The 20,277-nt window shown below is 41.2% G+C and overlaps 1 protein-coding gene across 4 annotated transcripts in view; it reads right to left on the minus strand.

Moving 5' to 3' along the window:
* Positions 1-725: 725 nt before the first annotated feature.
* The window catches only part of cyth1a (cytohesin 1a), a 54,532-nt gene continuing 34,980 nt past the window's right edge, over positions 726-20,277 (minus strand). For 3 of the 4 annotated variants that reach the window (XM_074696154.1, XM_074696153.1, XM_074696155.1), the window contains exons 2-13: positions 18,637-18,719; positions 16,946-17,010; positions 15,904-15,970; positions 14,489-14,607; positions 11,583-11,663; positions 11,382-11,494; positions 10,511-10,659; positions 10,307-10,419; positions 6,836-6,914; positions 6,682-6,750; positions 6,270-6,424; positions 726-2,662 (exon numbers count right to left, since the gene is read on the minus strand). In XM_074696154.1, the coding sequence (XP_074552255.1) occupies positions 2,584-2,662; positions 6,270-6,424; positions 6,682-6,750; positions 6,836-6,914; positions 10,307-10,419; positions 10,511-10,659; positions 11,382-11,494; positions 11,583-11,663; positions 14,489-14,607; positions 15,904-15,970; positions 16,946-17,010; positions 18,637-18,719 (1,172 nt within the window). In that variant the 3' untranslated portion in view covers positions 726-2,583. The remainder of the gene's footprint in view (positions 2,663-6,269; positions 6,425-6,681; positions 6,751-6,835; positions 6,915-10,306; positions 10,420-10,510; positions 10,660-11,381; positions 11,495-11,582; positions 11,664-14,488; positions 14,608-15,903; positions 15,971-16,945; positions 17,011-18,636; positions 18,720-20,277) is intronic. The other variant, XM_074696152.1, reaches the window with a different exon arrangement.

Genomic DNA, 20,277 nt, shown 5'->3' on the forward strand with positions numbered 1-20,277 from the left:
ACGTTTCACTTTTTTAATCAGCTGAGGTTAAGGTCATTTTATACAACCCATAATGTGAGTCTTTCACCAGAATCCAAATGCATGTAAATCTATTTAATAAGCCACATTTCTCTCATGCCGATGACTAAAAATGTGGCTTTCTACCTCCAGCCAGCCCCCTCCATTGAGAAAAAGCCATTTCTATTGATTGCTTTTCCAGGCATCATTTAATATGATACATATTCACTTGTAAATATTGACCTTTCCCTGCCGCCCTGACTTTCATGCCATAAATACTTTAAAGCAAGCTTGTGAAAGGGAATGAAATGTTATAAAGCTTTGAATAAAGGATAGAATGAATCAGAATCTGGTCTTTTTGTCAACAGATGGCAGATGTGGTTAAAGTCATAAAAAACTTTGGAGTTTGAGCTCAGTCGAATCAGACAGGATGATTCAATTTCAAGGCTGCCCTCCAGTGGAAATAGAATTCAGTATTCATGGACACAGCACAGGCTGGCCTCACTTAACCCATTATTTTATTAGGGATGGATCTGGCTGAAGTTGAGCTGGGCTGTAATTAATCAACAATGTGAAAATGCATGTTTAAAGCACCTGTTTCTCCTGGTAGTCGTTAAAATTCTTGGCAAATACTGCCATCTGCTGGAGCTCCTCTGCTACTTCCCTCACAGCTGACAAATGACTCAAAGAAAGAAATTCAGAGTCAATGTTGTGACAAATCTGTCTTTATTTTAGCTTGATTAAATGGTAATGACAGAAACTTTAAATCAAACACTTCTGAACAGAATAACAAAAGAAAATGGCACAACTAATAAGAAACAAATGAAGACAAAATACCCACTATACATTTACGTATGTACAACTTTGATAAATAAAGCAATACTGTCTAGAATTATGATTGTTTTGCATTTTTACTTATTTCTCTAGGAATAGTGCGCTGAGAGGAGCAAAGAGGAGGAGAACTGGAGACAAGATCAGCAGGCACACGATAGAAAAAGAGACGATAAGAGTAGAAAAGACATCGGTTTGATACACATCTCCAAACACATTTGCAGAAATGTACCTACACATTGTTTTTGCTGTATGATAAGACGACACTCGACTGCTTCGGCAAGACCTCGTCCAGTAGTTCTGTTCGTTTCACATCACGCTTTGGATCCTGAGGAGGGGGGGACAACCCGTTCTGCTACAGGCATTTAGCTTCCATGAACCACACCTTGACTGGTGCCACTTTAAAGCATCTAAAACAACATGACGTGGATTTTGTTTTGTACAGTTTTTACAAAACAACCTGAAACACACGGTACTGTACATGATCTATGAGGTTGGACTGGCTGAAAATGACAAAAAGAACTCATGTCAAAGGCAGGAAAAGTTAAATTAGGAGGAGGAAATGAACTCACTGTCGCTAACCAGCAGCTTTTCTTATCACGTTTCATCTAGAGCGCCAGGCACTGTGCAGCAGTAACTAGATTAATTTTGTTCTATGTGATGCAGCCACAGAACATGGTCTTGAGTTTGAGACAAGGTGACAAAAAAAAAACAAAAAAAGGAGTCGTAAGGTGTGATATCTTATGTCTTTTAGAACAAGAACAGCCAGCTAACCGCACATCCACTTCAAAGACTCAAACCCCCAGGATGCAACTCAAGGACCTCCAGGAAATGAGCAGTGAGAGCCAGATCCAACCCTGAGACCTCGTCCAGACAAGCAGACCCCTGGTCTGCAGCGCTCTGCGGCTTCACATTTACAAAAAAACACAGTTCAGTCTGGGATACAGAAGAGGCTTTCATTCCTCACATGGCTGTCGTAACCAAAATCCAAGTCAACAAGGACTGGGAAACTATTAGATCTTTGAAACAATCTCCTGAGTGGCAACTTTACTTAAACAGAGAAGTTTGTTTTGATTGTTTTGTTATATTTTCATATAAAAGAGCTAACACTTGGCAAAGTAGACCCTCCCCACCTTACTGCCCATATCCCAGCAGATTCAGCTGCAAGTTTTCACTTTAACAAAAGCAAACAGACAAAAAAAGAGGAATCAACAGTAAAGCTGTAAAAAACAGACACATACTAGCCTAATATAGTAAAGCATGTAAGAAAAAGTCTTTGCTTTTCTTTCCAAAAGCAGGGAATATTTTGGTTTGAGTGCCACACTCGGTCAGACCTGCTGAGTTTCAACAGTGTGTGCTACAAGGGGCTGCATGTGTGTGTGCGTGTCGTGTATCTGTGTTTTTTAAAGCATACTCAAAGGGGATTTTGCCAAGTTACACAGCAAAATTCCTTTTCAACCTCGTAAAGAGAGAGACAGAGAGCACACACACAAAGCTGAGAGAGAAAGATACACATTCAGACAGGAGGTTTGAAGAGGTTTTGACCCTGACTCTTATCTAGAGACCACAGCATGCTTCCTGTTTTTCTGGCCTGTCAGTCCAAAAGCCAGGTCTAATTTGTATCCTAGAGAAATCCCCTGGAGAGGTCTGAGGCAGACCTCGACCGTGGCCTCTGCCCCGACCCAGACCGAGTGTGGGGGTATCCGGTCACACCCCCCGCTCTGTCAAGTGCAACGTCTGGAGTTTTGAGCAGCTTTAGTGCCTCTTCATGGATGACACCCTCTTCTTCCTGGCTGCCAGCATCTCGTAGAAAGGATCTCTGCTGATGGCAGCTCTGTGGGTAGAAGAGAAAGAGGACATGTTACTGGCACTGGTTTCACTGGTTTACCTCTCTGAGGACATCAACTCACACTTAGAATAACCAAGTATCTCCAAATAAAGAGAGTATGAAGAGCATGTGTTGCTGCTGAGTTGTGCTGCTGTATGAAAGATGCTACGAGAAGGATCCATTTTGATTACTGTAACTCCCTCCTCTCTACGATTTCTCATAAATCTCTCTCCTCCATTTGGTCCATAACCCAGCAGCTAGGCTTCTTACTGGTTTTAACAGATGACATCACGTCACTCCTGTCCTTGCATCTCTTCACTGGCTCCCTGTACGTTTTAGAATTGATTTTAAGATTTTACTGATTACCTTTAAAGCTCACTTAGGTCTTGCACCAAGTTATATCTCAGAAATGTTAATGCCTCACGAGCCATCTCATAGCCTTAGATCCTCGAGTGGAACCCTGGAATCAAGTCTAAGGGTGATTGGGCTTTTTCCTTCAGGGCCCCTCGACTTTGGAGCGACCTTCCCGAGAAGATAAGGCGGGTAGAGTTAGTAATCTCTTTAAAATCTCTTCTTAAAACTCACTTTAACAGACTAGTTTTCATGAAATCTTACCTTAATAGTATCTCTTTTATCTATTTATTCATCCATTGCATTATAACTTTTATTATTTTATTGTCCTTTGATTTTATTTTTATATTTTTACAAATGTATATATTTACGTCGATTGTATTAGTCGATTTTAGTGTATATGTATATGTTTGTGCATATGGGTATTTACACATTATTTTCATTTTTGTGCTTTTAATTATTTGCCTAGTTGTTCAATGTTTTTGTTCTCTTACCTCTCTCTCAGAGCCTTTTTCCTCCTTCCTTCTAATGTGCGTCTTTTCTCTTATTCTATGCCATGTTTTTATGTGTCAAAGTAAACAATTTGTTTTGAATATAAATAAAATTTATTATTATTATTATTATTATTATTATTATCATATTAATGGGACTGCCTCGCCACCTTCTGGCCTGGAGTCTCACGCACACTGTCTTAAAGTGTGCACCTGGTAAAAAAAAATTTAACCAGGGGTGTGTTTGTTTTGGAACTAATTTTCTTTGTTCACGTCAACTTTTAACAGGATGCAACATGACAAGGTAAGGTATTTATCAGTACAGTTACACAACGCTGTTGTTTGAAGTGTGAAAACAAGCAAATGTAACTTTGTCTATATTTTCTATATGTAGCGCTAATAGCAGCCCGGTGCTACGACCTATCCGTATCTTACAACTAAACTTTGTCAGCCCTTGTGGTGTTGTCATAGAGACTTGGAGTCTTGCTCAATCTGATTGGAAAGCTACGAAGTAGTATTTCAAAATAACCTACACTTGTGCTGATAATCTCATTTTAAAGTGTGGATTACAATCAGGCAAATATCTAGAAGGGAGATTTTTTCAAGATCACTTAGAAACTCCTCACAGCCTCTTTGAAGTCAGAATTAATCTCTTATCAGCTCTTATGTTTTGCATACTTGCACTTGCTTCTCTGACATTTTATTGACGAGGAAGGTACAGAAATACCACACTAAAAAAAATTCAGGCTCAAACCCCTTTGGATGTTGAAATTAACAATGCAGTTCTAACACGAGTTTGTTTGTTTTTTAGGTCAATTTTTGTGCTCATTTAAACATAATTTCTTACTTTTGACAAAGACTCAAACTGATCCCCGTACAAAATTCAACTCTGTCATTGATCTACTGCAAATCAAACCATACAAATGTAGAAAAAGAAAAAAAACTAATGTTTGATTTTCTTTTCACTAAAAATTCCTCATCTGGAAATAAAAAAGCTTTAAAAGCATCTTTAGCTTCTTTAAAGTCAGTAACTTGATGAGGATTGATTTCATCAGTTACACAGCTCAATCCAAACCTTGTTTTTAAAGTAGCATGTGTCAGTAAGCGAATGGCCCTGATGAGCAGCCCATCACTCAGCATCGCTGTTGCCCCTGGTTACAGGACAGTCCTCAGGGGTCCTTCAGCACGGACTGATGGACACTGATGGAAGAATGTGACCAACTGCAGCCACCTCTTAATGTGGTCTGAGAGTCTGGCTCTTTATTCTCAGAGCTTCCTGAGTGCACGCACAGCTGCAGTAAGAGCTGCCTACTTGTGATGAAGGCTTCAGGTGCATTCGTTAATGTCAGCTGAGGAGCACATTAGTATGAGTGTGATAATTCCAGCTCTCTTGAAGTACTGAAAGTACACGTAAGTAGAGCTCATCTTTCTCGTTAGTGGAAAGAACAGTAACACATGCAAAAGTATCTTTCCAGTTAACAAAATCTGCCGGACATGCATACTGTCGACATCTAATGTCTACACACATCATCACGTACGTAAACATGGAGCTTTACCACAGCACTGACTGTCAGAGAAGCTTGGTGTTACTTCATGCTTGTCTTGGCCCCAGCTGTCATCAGCTGATTGAATCCTTGTTTCCATTCACACACCAATCAATCCCAGCAGGTCTCCCCACTTTCTGACCCCTGCTACACAAGTGCTGCAGCGAGTGTTCCTGATCGAATTATTGTTTTTCTGAAACATGGATGAACCTGGACAACAGCTACCCTACCAAGCCTAGAAAAATGTTGTTAAAATACAAAACTGAACCCTGTAATGCTCGTAAAGAGTACATGAAATAATGGGGTGAGGAATAATTTGTATTGTTACTCAACTCAAGTTATTCAGGCATCAGTTTTGTCTTTCAATATGTTGAATTATAACATTTTCTTGACTTGTGAGTAGGGATGCACAGTATATCTGTATCAATATCGTTATTGGTCGAGGTTTGTCATTTATTTAACATATCGGCATCGGCCGATGTGTGAAAGACCCAAATAATATTGTTTGCTATGACAATATTAACACCAAAACTACCTAAGAAGAGTGGACTCTATTCTTTTATGTCTCTCTTCCTGTTTTTGATCCAAAAAAACAGACCAAACATACTTTTTTGATCGCGTTTATCTTGGGCACTTCATCCTTTGATCCTCTCCATGGCTGTGTTTTCTCACAATTGCGCTACTCTTTTTCTCCAAACTACCTCAACACATCATCTCAGTTTTTTTTTTTTTTTTACCAATATTGATATTGGTAAATATCGTATATTGGCCAAAATTTTCATATCGGTGCATCCCTGCTTGTGAGATGAGTATAGCTCCTTTTGAAAAAATTTTTACAAGAAAGAAGATATAAATGCTTGGGTAGTTTTCAGCTTTTGCAGTGTGTATACACATGAGGAAAGGGGAGAAGACACGTAAGAATTCATGGTGACAGGGGAGGACATAACTTAAGTGCTGCTCTTTATTTCAGTTAACCATGGCTTTTGATGTTTGTTTCTTTTTCCCCTTTTTTCATAGGAACCATATTTTGTAAGGCATCCTTCCAAGTTAGCCAGCATAGCTCGGATGGTAACATGACATCTTGTTACTATTATTTCTTACTCTGATTTTCATATTTTACTGTGTATTAGAGCAACAACAGTTCTCAAATTCTCCCAAGAAAAAATAAAGTATTTCTTCTTCTGATTCTAATCATAACTTCAATAGTTAAAGGAAATTAATATTTACCTGATGCTGTTCATCCACTCATCCTTTTCCTCAGCAGTGGGGGCAGAGATTCGGTAAAAGGTGTGGTTGCCTTCAACGACACGTCCGTCAGCTTCTGTCTTACACGCTTTTATCACCTGGTCCTTGTTGTCAGGAATAAAAAGCTCAAAGCAGTTCTGCAATGACAAAAACATGAAGTAACAAACTTTAAATTCCTTTATGTCATTTGAGGATAGAAACAGCTTTTATTTAGAAAACACTTTTCAGGGTGGAAATTTTGTCAATCACAGTGAATAGAATAAAAAGGTTTGTAATGTTTGTCACTTTACATGTCTATCATGTTAGAATTGTCCGGAAAAAAAGCAGCTATTTTTTTTTTTTAAAGTAGGCAGGCGCAGTTTGGACAGAGACCACTAGAGGGAGCTGTACTTACAGGCTTCTTATCCTCCACCTCTTTGATACTCAGGTTCTCCAGTGGGATGATCCCTCTTGGTTCTTTGTCCTGTGGGAAAAATGATGAATATTAGCAACAAGACAAAGACAAAACATCTTCTTCCCAGAGACGGACAAATCTGAGGGTTACTCACTGTGGTGTACTCAAAGTAGTACAGACAGTTGTCTGTGAGGATGAACCATCTCCTCTTCCAGGTTTTCACTCGTCCCCCTGTGGAGCAAACATGTCGCTGTCAGAGAAGCTTAGCAAGAGGAGAGGAAGAGAAATGAGAACCGAAGCGTCAGGTCGAGCAGCAGACAGGCAGACAGATGTACAGGCAGACAGACAGATGACGGTTACCAAAAACCATGTTCACCCTGATCCACCATTGCACCATGCGCACACCATCACCACAGCTGCAAAGCCTTTGTTAAGATGCTTTTTATTGCGTAACCCTAAATTCTTCTTCCACTTTAATGTGTCGATTTAAGGACTTTTAGCTAATTGCAGGAAAAGTGAAGATGCTTTACGATAAGGCTGCATGTCTCATTAAAATGTCTCAGTGTCTGGGAACTTTCCTTAATAGCTGAGTCAGGGCGATAAGTCTGGAGGGCGAGGATCGATAGACAGGATACAGATCTATGTGCTTCCCTGACTGTAATGAACTACTCAAATGAAGTTACTAGAGGAAGGCTGTGAATGTGGAAACAAAGCGCTTCAGTTTAAATCAAAGGGCTGACCGCAGAGAGGAAAGAGGGGCCGAGGATAATGCCGTCTTTCACACCCAGTGTAGGCTCGCTAGTTAACACTACACTCCCTGATCTGAAGCTGACCTTTCACCCCCCCTGTCACCTATACTTCCTGAGAGAGGAAACCTGATCACAGTAGCAGATGGCAGCCTCACTTGGGGGAGGGGGGGTACCAACAAAAAGAGGGGGCAGGAGGCCTGGAGCTATGCTCAGCTTCTCCACAGGCATCTCAGGCTTGAATTTCCTGTTTTGGCTTTAGGTAACCTCTCGGAAGGAGCACTGTCCAGACGATGAGGATGAGGGGGATGAGCCTTCTTTCTAAATATGACATAAAGAGCTAAGCTGTGTCTAGACATGGCTGACCCACCACCCATGTTAGTGAAGAGCTGTATGTTGAAACCCATCTAACAGGACAGAGAAAGTTGAGGATTCAGACACGTAGAGCACACTCGTATCATCATATAACAGCATCGGTGCTGTATATGATATTCCATCATATCACAGATGTCATGATAGGTCAAACACTTCACGCTTTGCTTGTTGTAATCTACAGACCCTTGGCACTCGACGGGTAGAGACGGAGAACTCCTGCTCACATCTCCGCTCGTCAGTGCGTCGCGACAATAAAGCAGACGAACAGAAAACACGGTCACGGTCGATGGCAGAATCACACAGCTGACGACTGGCCTGACGGTTGATTGGGTTGGTTGGAAGTTTGAGCTTTAGTTTAGCGGCCATGTCAGTTCCTGTTTCTCCAAGAAAGAGTCGGCCTGTGCAAGAATGTCTGGGACATCCCAGGAGATTGTTGCAGAGGTTTTTGTAGGAGGTGCTGGAGCCGGAGTGGAGCTGGAGGGAGGCACCCATGCAAGACGGGACTGTGGGAGGCTGGGCAGGTAGAGGCCTTATTGTAAAATGAACCCAGTAATTTTAAAATCAGAGGATTTTGTTTCATTTTCAATCAACTCTTTTCACCCAAAGAGGGGCTCTAAGTTTTTGAGACATACAATCGTTGTGAATTTTTTCACACGTGATTCTCTTTTGACACACTCCCCTGCCCGTAGATCTCTCCCACAGTTTGGTCCAGTCTGGCTCAGCACCACACCTGGCCACAGTCACGCTGTAACCCTTCAGATCCATTTACAGCACAAGATAAAAAGAGCAGAGCCACATAGTTGAAAAGGTGGATTATTCCCTTTCCATGCAACCAGAGAGCAAACAACCATCAGCCAATGGGTAACTGTTCATGGTCAATTTGGAAAAGATGACATAAAGTCCTTTGTTGTGCTCACTGTATGGTAGAAAAAGAATAATGCAGCTTCCAAAATCATCCGAGATCAAAGAGAGTGACCACCAAAGCACACAGAGAGAAGAGGGTCAGAGTGGTCACAAAGCATCAGCTCCCTGAGCCGCAACTACGGGGTGTGGGCGGGGTGGGGTGGCACCTGCTCAACAACCACCCAGAGAGATAAAAGAGTGTGAACGAACCACCATCTCAGTGACAGACTGAACAGACAAACATCTGAAGCTCGAATGAGTCGATGGAGAGACAGGAAAAAAAAATCCACAGACGGAGAAAAAAAAAAAATACGGAAAACCCCTTTAAAACATGAGAAGAACAAAAGCATGGCGGACCACCAAAAGCACCTGAGAGCTGAGAGATGGACTAGCATTTGGGAAGAACAGGTGTACATACCTCCTGAGGAAAGACAACAGCCAAAATCATGGGAACAAACAAACAAACGAAGAGGAAAAGAAAACAACAAAAAAATCAAATTAAATGATAAAGAATTATTTCACCACAGTCCTTTAATCTGGTTCCAGGGAGACTTCGATGCACTGCTTTACAGATTTCTTCTTTATCACTTTAGAGGATTTATTCGTGATGAGGGTCAGCAGCTGTTACACATCTGCTGTTAATACATCAGTCCACAAGAGGGAGCCCTACTCAATGTCTCAGATACTGTAAAGCATTACATGAACTAAAGCCTCCACTTCTGGTTTTTCAGTTAATCTACCTTTCACCCTGATTTTTTACTCCACTCTGCCAATTTTAGTTCTCTACCTTCGTGTAGCTGGTTGTAAAGATTCACAGTGATTGGAGGAATATGTTTCAGAAGGAGTGTTCATGCTGCTTTTTAAGTTTGAGTTAATTCATTGTGAATCCATACAACAGAGAGAGATCTCAGAGAAAACAGAGGATGAAGAGATCAGGGGTCCAGGGTTCAGCTTTTCTGCTTGTAGAACGGTTGATAGATAAAAAAAATGCATCCCATTAAAATATTAGCAGGATATTGAGACGTGTGTACGAGGTGGTTGTCTGTGACACACGTTGAATCAGAAATTAGCATAAAGTGACATTTAGAATGTCACAAGACAAAGACCTTTTAATGGTTTCTTTCTGTAAATGCTGCTAGAAGTCAAAAGCGTGTCGACTTCAAATCTTGATTTTTCAACAGCAAAGAGGGAAAAGTTCATCCACGTTAATACATGTCAGACTTAATATATGTAAATGATGTTGGTGTGTGCTTTTATATTTGATTTGCATGTCTCTGAAAGTCTGAGTTTGTTCATGTGAGAGTATGAGTATGAACTGTTTTAATAATTCAAAAGCCCCCACATGTGACGGTCTGATCTACTGGCCTCATTCATAATACATGAAACAGACAGAGATGTCTTCAGATACCGTTGATAATGTACACACACCTAGCCACACTTTCTCAAAGACACACACACTCACACTGACGCTGGTCACCTCAGGAGAGAAACAGGTTATCACTAACTGGACGTTGATTTTCAGAGTTCAAAGGAAACAAAGTTAACTTTCAGCACAATGAGGAGATTTATTATGCCTTTACTGGCTTATCCAGCGGCACTCACCCAGTTTAAGCAGCCAGCCCTCTCTGTCTGGGTTGAAGAAAGTATGCGTGAGGTCATTCCCGTCATCCTCTGGAATTTTGAACGGCTCATTCTTGATGCTCTCGTACAGATTCTGTGAGGGAACGCAGAGCAGGTTTGAGATATGAAAGGGAAAAATCGACCACGAGAAAGAAAACAGAAGGAGCAAAAAAAGACATACTGACCCTGAGCAAGTCTTCAGGCAAGTCTCCTCCATCGTTTATTCCTCTATTCATGGAGATGAATCTCTCCACAGTGGGCTTGTCCTTAACATTTGGGTTGTGGAGGCTGGTGTTCAGCATGATGATGGCAAATGACAAGATGTAACAAGTGTCTGAAACACACACATGAAACAACGTAAGACTGTGATGGACCTTGCAAGACAACAAAAGGTTTCTGTTTGCCGTCAAACTGCCACAAGTGTTTAATGTAGTGTTTAAATATGTATGTAAATTAGCCGAGCTGAAAGGCCTGCACTTAGGGGACCACGGTTTGCTGAAAGGAACAGATAGACGAAGCTTCGTTAGTGAGGAGAGTGGGTAGGAGTGAAAGGCTGAGCGTGGGCAGCTAAGTGTGCATGTGATTTTCTGCCCTTTACTATGTGTGTGTCTGTGTGTGTGTGTTTTGAAAAAGACAACGCTGCTAGTACGCAGCTGACGCAGCAGCACTCTATCTGGCCTGTTAGGCTGCGTATGCATAATTCACATCCATCTGCATCCATGTTAACAGGAGACGTCTGCAATGGGAATAATTTCCAAAAAGCCAGACACTCATCCTCTCAGCAGACTTTGTGTCTGCTAAATAAAGCAATTCAGACAGAAATGCATGTATGTAACATTAGATTTCAGTGTAACATGAGAAAGTAAGTGAATCAGGGAGCTTAGGTATGATTATGAATTTTATGAAGACTTTAATATGAACAGGTGTCAAAAGTTTAAAGGATAGACTTTAGGAATGAATAAGGTCAAATTTGTAATAGTAATGCTTTTATAAAGATGATGTCATCTGGTTTCCCACACTGAGCCCAGATGTGTGCCCAGGTGTTTCATTTTCTACCTGTGGACTGAAAAACTCCAGGGTTGCACGTGCAGTAGCGCTGAGCAAAGGCCTCCATCATTCTGTCGATCTTCTGAGCTTCTCCTGGTAACCGGAAACTCCACAGGAACTGCCTGTAAGCGAACACAGGTTTGGTAATAGGCAAAAAAAAAATAACATTAACAAGTGGCAGTAACTCCTACAAGGTGGGATGGCTCTTACCTTAGGGCTTGCACCAGGTTGAGATCTGTGAACTCGTGTAGCTCCACAAAAGCATGGAGGACTTGGATGTTGAAATCATCTCTACAGGAAACAAAGCATGGACATTTTTTTACGGGTTAACCAGAGAGAAAATGTGCAGGAGCAGAGCATAAAGGAAAATAAGCTATATTTATCTGTTTTTAAAACAAATCAGTGACAGAAACTTTTAAAAAATGTGAAATATTTCTTTCATTCATTCATTTTCTGAACCGCTTATCCTGTTCAGGGTCGCGGGTGGCTTCTAAAAGATATATTCACCAAGTTCAATTCTATTTTCAATCTGTCCCTAGAGAAGAAAAATCAATCAATTTCTTGCCTTAAGAATCAAAATATATCCAGAAAATATCTATAATCAAAAGCTTCAACCAGGTAATGCTAAGTTTTCTTATGATTGCTTGGAAAGAACAATAAATTAATTTATTGCTATAATTCAATTTAATAATAATGATAATAAAATAAAAATAATAATAATTAACAGAAAAATTATATAAAATTAAATAAATTAATTCAGAAAAAAAAATTGGATTTGGTTTAATTCAATATATGGGTTCCACGATGTATCTTATCAATATCGGTACGGGCCGATGTTGGTAATTTTTTTAACATATCGACATCGGCTGATGTGTAAATGTGGTCCGATTTTTACTCATTAGCTGCCGGCCACTTTCAGAGCATTTTGAACAATTTTTCAAGACCAAAGTTTTCTATGACTATGTAAACACCAAAACTACCTAAGAAGAGTGGACTCTCTTCTTTTATGTCTCGCTTCCTTGTTTTAATCCCAAAAACAGACATAATATACTCTTTGATCACGTTCATGTAAGTTTTCCAAAACTTCACTTGAGTTATAGCGGAGTGAATTTGAGTTTAAAACATGTTATCCAAGAGTTACTTTAAAGTAACACTGTTACTTTTGTTTTATGGTAGCCCTGTCAGCTCCTTATTTGGAAGGACATTTGAAAATAAAGGGAGATATTGAAGAATTCCATTTGCAGGATTTTCAGTATGTTCCAAGTTTGATAATCTTGGATTATTTTTTACCAATATTGATGTCGGTAAATGTCAGTTATCGGCCATAACAGGAATATTAATAACGGATCTAGGTATCGCCAAAATTTTTATATCAGTGCGTCCATAACTCAAGGTGTTCCATATTACCCATGATGCAGTTCAACTTCAGATCCCTTTTCTATATAATTCTTTGTGTTATTAAAGTAGTAGGATAAATTTTCAGGGTACTATTTATAGCAATCCTTGAGTTAAATGTAATACCTTTTAAAACCTTTTTTAATTTCCACAGAATTTTTAAAACCATCATGACACTGAGTTGCTGCACGGTGGCGCAACGGTTAGCGCTGCAGCCTCACAGCAAGAAGGTCACCGGTTCAAATCCCCACCTCGGCCGGTGGGTCTTTCTGTGTGGAGTTTGCATGTTCTCCCCGTGCATGCGTGGGTTCTCTCCGGGTACTCCGGCTTCCTCCCACAGTCCAAAAACATGCTTACCAGGTTAATTGGTCACACCAAAAATTGTCCCTAGGTGTGAGTGTGTGCGTGCATGGTTGTCTGTCTATGTGTCAGCCCTGCGATTGACTGGCGACCAGTCCAGGGTGTACCCTGCCTCTCGCCCAATGATTGCTGGGATAGGCTCCAGCCACCCGCGACCCTGTAACAGGATAAGCGGTATAGAAAATGGATGGATGGATGGATGACACTGAGTTGCAAGTGTCAATTAGCAAACTTTTTAACACTCATACAGAAGTTGAGACTCCTGGATTGAGAGGAGGATTTTTGATTGTGTGCTACGATACACCAAAGCCTACATTTAAATATCAATCAGAATCAGACACCTCATAGTCTGAAAAAATAACACCTATTTTTCAAAAAATAACACCCCTAAACCCCCATTTAACACTTTAAATGGCCTTCAATTTGGCACTTTTGATTAATCAACTTTAATACTTTTTAAAACCACTCGGACACCCTGATATGTTTTATATATATATTCATCAAAAACCTTGACCACAACAATGGTTGTGGTTGACTTTGGTTAACTGTAGACCCGGACAGATATCTATCAAAGTTTCTCAGAGTGTCTCTCCATCACATTCTCTTCCCAGGGCTGAAAATGTCAGAAGATTCCCCCAACCCCCTCTTACTCATCAGCCCATCTTGATCATGACATCACTCCCGACCTATGTAACCTTCAGAGTGAATGATCTGCCCTGTGGGATCATGGGCCAGCTCTAAGGAGCTCTCGTTGACTTAGTCATCACCAGTCATGACCATTCCCTGTGGACCAGTGACCAATCAGATCTCAAAATCCCACGGCCCCTCCTTTCAGAATCAGAAACACTTGAAGAGATAATAACAATCAGACAGAGAGCATCCATCAACAGCCTGAGCTCCATTTCCTGGTTTGACCTCACAGACCACACCCTGGCTGTAACACTGTCTGCCCTTCAGTCCCCGAGCAGTGAACACCAAGGATCAGGATCAGTTCTATTTCCCGTATTCTGTGGTGACCCTCGCAGAGATGGAGGGAGCTATCTCAAATCTCCCAAACATGTGCATTCCTGATTTATGAGTGTCTCGCCTGTGTAACTCATGAATGAGTGAGATAATGGAAGACAGATGGAGGCTGTTGAGTAACGGTCACCGAGGATCATCAAAATGTGGGACCAATAACGTGTGTTTGGGAAAGGATGGGCGTGTGCCTGACCAAGAGGAAACAGCAATACGGAAAATATGCGTTCGCTCTTCGATGCTTTTATCTACCACAAGAATGGGTGGTGGTGGAAGATAATAGAGAGCATGAGAGCCGGTTGGTTAGATAGAGGGAAAAACCAATATACAGTTTTCATACTGACCTTTCTCCGAGGTAATCTCCGATGGCTGTTTTGTTGAGGCCCTCGCCCTTGTAGAGGAACTGAGCGATGTCATCACTGGTGTTCTTTAGTAAGTCATTCATGATTAGGAACTGGATCCCCTATGAAACACAAGATACCCCAGGTCATAAAGTGGACATGAGAACAGGTGGGAGAGACTCATACGTCTTTTCCACTGAACTGGTGCAAGTTCCAGGCCAGTGACTGACTTGTGTCTCCAGTGGTGCTCAAAACTGGTGGTTAGCAAGCTCCAACTCTTTGCTGGGCCAGAGCTAAGCACCAACTATGTCAGGGGCCAGGGGCAGGGCTACAGTGACCAATGATCGGCGGTGAAAAAGGTAATTTTTAAAAAGGAAAGCTGCCAAGCGAGTTGTCTGTTGTTTTGTTAAAATTTATACTGGGAGAAAAAAAATAGAAAAATCAATATATCAGGATTTTTTGTTTGACAATATCAAAATTGGGATTCTTCATCAAAAAAATGATTTTTTTTCAGATTCAAATTCTTGATTTCTGTCTTTGTTTATTAACCCAAATTGGAAAAAAAAAGTTACCACTTTTCTCCAGCAGAGGGTGAAATGTTTCTCTCTGAATCACGTGATGTGCATTTTATCGGAAATTATGGCTCCTGACATAGTCTGTAGACATCATCATCATCATCATCATCATCATTTAACTTTTTCACATGGTCTTGTATTAAAAAGCAAACTTAAAATTGCAAAATATTGAAAATAGAACCGCAATTTAAATTGAATTGACACCCCAAAAATCGTAATACAATCAAATCATGAGAATAGCATATCATCCCAGCCCTAATGTTTACGCATTCATGACTTAAACTGGAGGAGAAATTGAAGCAGCAATGTGTTGTCTCTTATAGACCAGGTCTATAACTTATTATTTATTTAACAGACTAAACAGCCTGATATTATTTATCTTATTTACATCACAGGGAGTCACTTTTGCCTCATGTTTGTGAGTTCACATTTCTCCCCTGCTTTGTATTGCACATGTCAGAGATTCACTCTGTTCACAGACACACAAACACATGTGCACACCCATTCACTCACACGTAGAAAGAGGAAGACAGAGAGAAAGAGGAGCTCACTCTGTGTAGCAGACAGTCGGAAACAAGTAATGCAAAGCAAATCTCTGCCTATTTGTAAGCGCTCCCCATGCCAACTTTGTCGCCGTCTCCCGCCCATGTGTCTGCAGTCGACACCGACTGCCCCTAAAGTGGCTACATCTGCAGTGACATACTGACATTTTATGATGATACAATGATGTGGCCCCAACTTGGCTTTTTGCAGATGGAAAACCAAACCAGTTCTTCTAAGAGATGTGATCCAAACCATCCAAGCACTCTGAAAGGGAGTATCAGAGGTTCAACTTCAACCTACCTTTTTGGGGTCCATGTTAAACTTCTTTCGGCCCATGGCCACCTGTTTATTCCTCTGCATATTTTTCCTGGAACGACAAAATTTAGATCGTGGTGAGGTATTTTTTACTTGTCATATCTTGAAGAAGTTGAAAGGTCTTTGTAATGTAGGACTGTAGAATATATCCATGTTTGAGAAACTAACACCTTTTTCTAGGTCATATCAAAAGGTGCCATAATGCTAAAGATATGCATACAGAATCTAGTTTTTGTTTCATAAATATCAAACATTTCTCCTTTTGTTCATTCATTGTTCATTTCCTGAATGGAAATCTTGTGTTAACATTTTCATTTGCTGGCAGCGCCTGGCCTTTCCTCCCCCTCTACAGCCGTGACAAATAGTGATTAAGAGTTTAGCATCATGCATATGGGAACATCTCGATTCTCAGGCCTCTGGTTATTCAGGGGTCAAAGTGCAATCCAAGTCTTCACCATCGCTATGGTTACATCTCAATCCACAGCCGGCAAGAGGTCATAACTACTTCTTCCCACTGATTTACTCACACCAGCATTCCTTCAGCTTTTGTCTGCCAAAATCCAACACTTGACTCTCAAAGGAGCTGACAGCGCACGCTATCCACGACATGATCACTGTAAACTTTGATCGCGAGAAGGTGCTCCAACCCTTAATGGGTTTTAGATCCAAGGGAAAGTGCTTTAGGATTATTTGGTAGATGATGGGATCCCTATCCACTTGAGTAGACCGAACCCAAGCACTCGTCCTCAGGGACCATCCATTGTCTGCTTCTGCTCATTCACCCACTGCATTATTCAATGAGGCCTCCCATCATGGGGGTGGGCCTGATGAAACATTTAAACTGCCTTAAAAGCATGCCCAATTTGGGGATTGTTTTTGTGTGATGAGATATCCTGAATGAGCCATCAAACATCAATAACTGGCAGCTTCATTTGCTAAGTTAATAGAAGGCAAACAGGACGCAAATTTAGGCAAATCAGACGGGGAATTGTGTGCGAGTGAAAAGTACGTGGTTCCTGTTTCTTACCTCTCCTCAGTGGAACCCAGGTTCTCGATCTCACTTGTCACTTCTGCTATCTCATCCTTCAGCCGCTGTGGAAAAGACAGAAATATTAGCACTAAAATGTCACCAGTATGATGCAGGAACTGGTTCATCACTGGATGACAAATTTTCCTAACACCCCGGAGGTGCAAAAGGGTGTGACCTACACAAACAACGTGCAAATTACTTGTATAAAAATTCACAATGGCCTCATTAAAAAGTGCCGAGGCGGAGGCTGTCATCTCTGAATCAACTCTGTTTGCTTGTACGCCAGATGGCCTTTTGTCACAAACAGTAAACACTCACATCAACGACACAGAGAGAGCAGAGACACTTTTATGGCTGCTGATGAGCTAAAACCCTCCACACCACTACAAATCCAGTTCCTTTTACATAAAAACTGATCAATATGACAACAACCAGAGAAAATGTCTGTTTGTGTGTTCTCTACAATCCTCTCATGCTGAATTTGATTAGAAGGAGGACATTCAGGGATAACCTCAATACAAATGGAGTAAGAAAGCATAAAAGTGGATTATATTTCGAGTGGCTTTATCCTGATTAATGGCCTCAGCGACAGATTTAGTTGATCATGCCAGGATCGCTGGTGCCAGGCTGGCGCAGTTGCACAGGGTCAAGAACAAAGTGATGGCAGCTTGATGAAAGTGTGGTTTAATTGACTGTTGAATAGACAGAACACCTTAACAATGAGAAATGTAAAGGTTTAGGTGACAGCTGTAGTGTTAGGGTGTCATTTCACATGGATCATACCAACTCACTATATACCAAACCACAAAGAGAACATCTGTGTTTTCAAGGCCTGCGCAATCACAACACATTCCTCAGATGCTTGCCTCCGCAAACAAAGGCTGCGCTCATACAGGAAAGTGGGTGGTTGTGGTCGGGGGGCCTTGACATGTGGGACCAGCAGAGGAGGGTGTGGGAGCCGAGAAGAAGAGAGGTCAGGAGGAAAGGACAGAGGTAAAGAAGTGGCCAGAGGCGGGGGGTGGGGAAGGACTGTGGGTGTCAGATCACGCCTCTGATATTTGTCTTGAGGCCAGGTTTCTCGCGAGCACACGACACTCTTTCACTCCAGTGTGTCATTTGCTTACAGGGCTGGTTACTGAGTGACAGAGCTGACCAGGGGCAGCAAGCTTTCAAAATCCGCCCTGCTCTAGGGTTTAAGGTGAAAAGATTTTCATGGGGTGTGGACGGGAACCAAACAAACCACATTAGGGAAATTTGTCCGAGCTGATTTGATTCCTGGCTCTCTTTGGAAATCAGCGAGCACATACGGGATATTCCCTGTGAGCTCCATGAGCACATTCCTCATAAGAGCATAATCCTTCTCAGTTGGAATGCAGATTCATTTGCACACACAGTTTAAAACACCATTACAGAAAAAGAAAGATATATCTGTGAACAGAGGTACAGTTGGTGCTGATAAAGCTCAAATCATCATTTTACAGAAATGATTTGTTTGAGAAGTGAGCGCTTTGCAGGAAATACCTCACATTCCTCTTGGGGTCAAATGTTTGAAAGACCTCTTGGAAGAGGGAAAGTGGTTGAAAGGTAAACGTTTGATCGAAAAGTACAGGAGCTGAGACAGACACTTCCTGTTTTGTCGATCTGTTGACATTTAACACCACAACAGCTCTATGCTGCTTCAGTATTACCTGGATGTCCTCGAGCAGCTCCTGCTTGCGCAGGCGGATATTCTCCAGCTCCTGCTGCTCCTCTGGAGTGAGGTCGTCTGGTACTGCAGAGAGATGACAGAGAAGATGAGGGGTTAGGACGCAAGCACCAAAAATACAACACACTTTCTCCTTTTTTATGGATATCTGTCCCTGCGAGCTGCGTCCCTGAAGGCGTCTCTGGGTTCAGAAATAGATTATTCTTTCATGTCAGAAGGTTACTGAATCCACAAGGCAGATGAGAGAACATCCAGTGACTGTCAGAGAGGGTGTTTTTGAGGGGTTTCTTCAGAAGCATCCACATCAACAGCTTACAGAGTTGAAAGCAGCCAGTAGCATTTTCAAGAGGGCTCAACTCTGTGTGTAATCTATCAGCCCCACCGAACCAGCTCAGGTCAGCCAAGCAGCACTGAGAAGCAGGAGAAGCCAAACACGACAGGTCTCAAAGTGCTGCCTGTCCTCCTGCCACTCACTAAAAGGTTGTTATAATTAGCTTTGTCTGCGTCAAGGACTGAGAGGCAAGCACTGTCCTGATTGATGGACAAAGGGTCTGTGTGCAACCCCGACCTGCACTCCAGGCAGAAAAAAGAGACGTTTGGTATCAGCACTATAATCCTAACAGCAGCCCAAGCACAATCATGGTTTCATCACTGTAAGCGCTGCCCTGAAAGGACCTTTACTTTCTCTTCATAACAGAATCAGTTACAAATTGAACATTAACTTATTTTACGAGAAGGAAATGGAAATTTGAGATAGATGATTTGAGGGTGTTGCAGTCAGAATGCATCTATATTAGTTTTATTCTGACTAAGGATTAGGAATGGGTATCTCTCACATTTAAAACGACACCGTACCGATACCTGGCAATCGGTACTGGTACCTTTTTGTGTTATGTGGTGAAAAATATCAGTTTGTTTGATAATCAAGTGCTAAGTTATTTTTTTAATTTAACATATTTATTCTTCATTACATAACCTTGCAATGCTGTGTTCATGTCCAGCATGGAAAATTGCCTTCTCTTCCACTCCTTCACAGTCACAAGGATGCATTTAGGTACCTAAACATGGTACCTTTTGATTTTACATGAATCGGAAATCGGTACTTTTGACGGAATTCACTCGGTACCTAAAAAGTAACTAATTTTGTACCCATCCCTACAAAGAATCAAAGCTATCGTAAAATGCAAAATGCCTTTTTTAAGTTCTTGTTTCTCCAAGCATTTGAAACTGACAATCAAATCCCCCTGGGCCCTGACAGGGTTCCTACAGCTAAAGGCAAGTAAAATTCAAGGATTTTTAAGACTTTTTTTAAAACCAACTTCACAACAAACACAAATTAAAAAAAACACATCAATTGCTTAGAATTAGGGACAGTTAATAAGGTCCCAACTGCAAAACCACCAATGTTTGTTGGTTCCACTATCGTGATTGCAGGATGTTACCACGAGAGTCACTCTGTAAATTGCTTAAAAAAAAAAGACAACTAAATGTTTTCATTAATTTAAAGATTTGGGAATATTTACAACCATACTAACAAGTGTTCACATTTTTATGACTTTAATGATTAATTTAAGACATTTCAAGGCCATCTAAGGCCTTTTTTTGATCCATGAATGCAATGCCT

This window comes from Halichoeres trimaculatus, unplaced genomic scaffold (assembly GCF_033239565.1).
Source record: "Halichoeres trimaculatus isolate MK-OKI-2021-1 unplaced genomic scaffold, fHalTri1.1 fHalTri1_scaffold_20, whole genome shotgun sequence".
Lineage (NCBI taxonomy): Eukaryota > Metazoa > Chordata > Actinopteri > Labriformes > Labridae > Halichoeres > Halichoeres trimaculatus.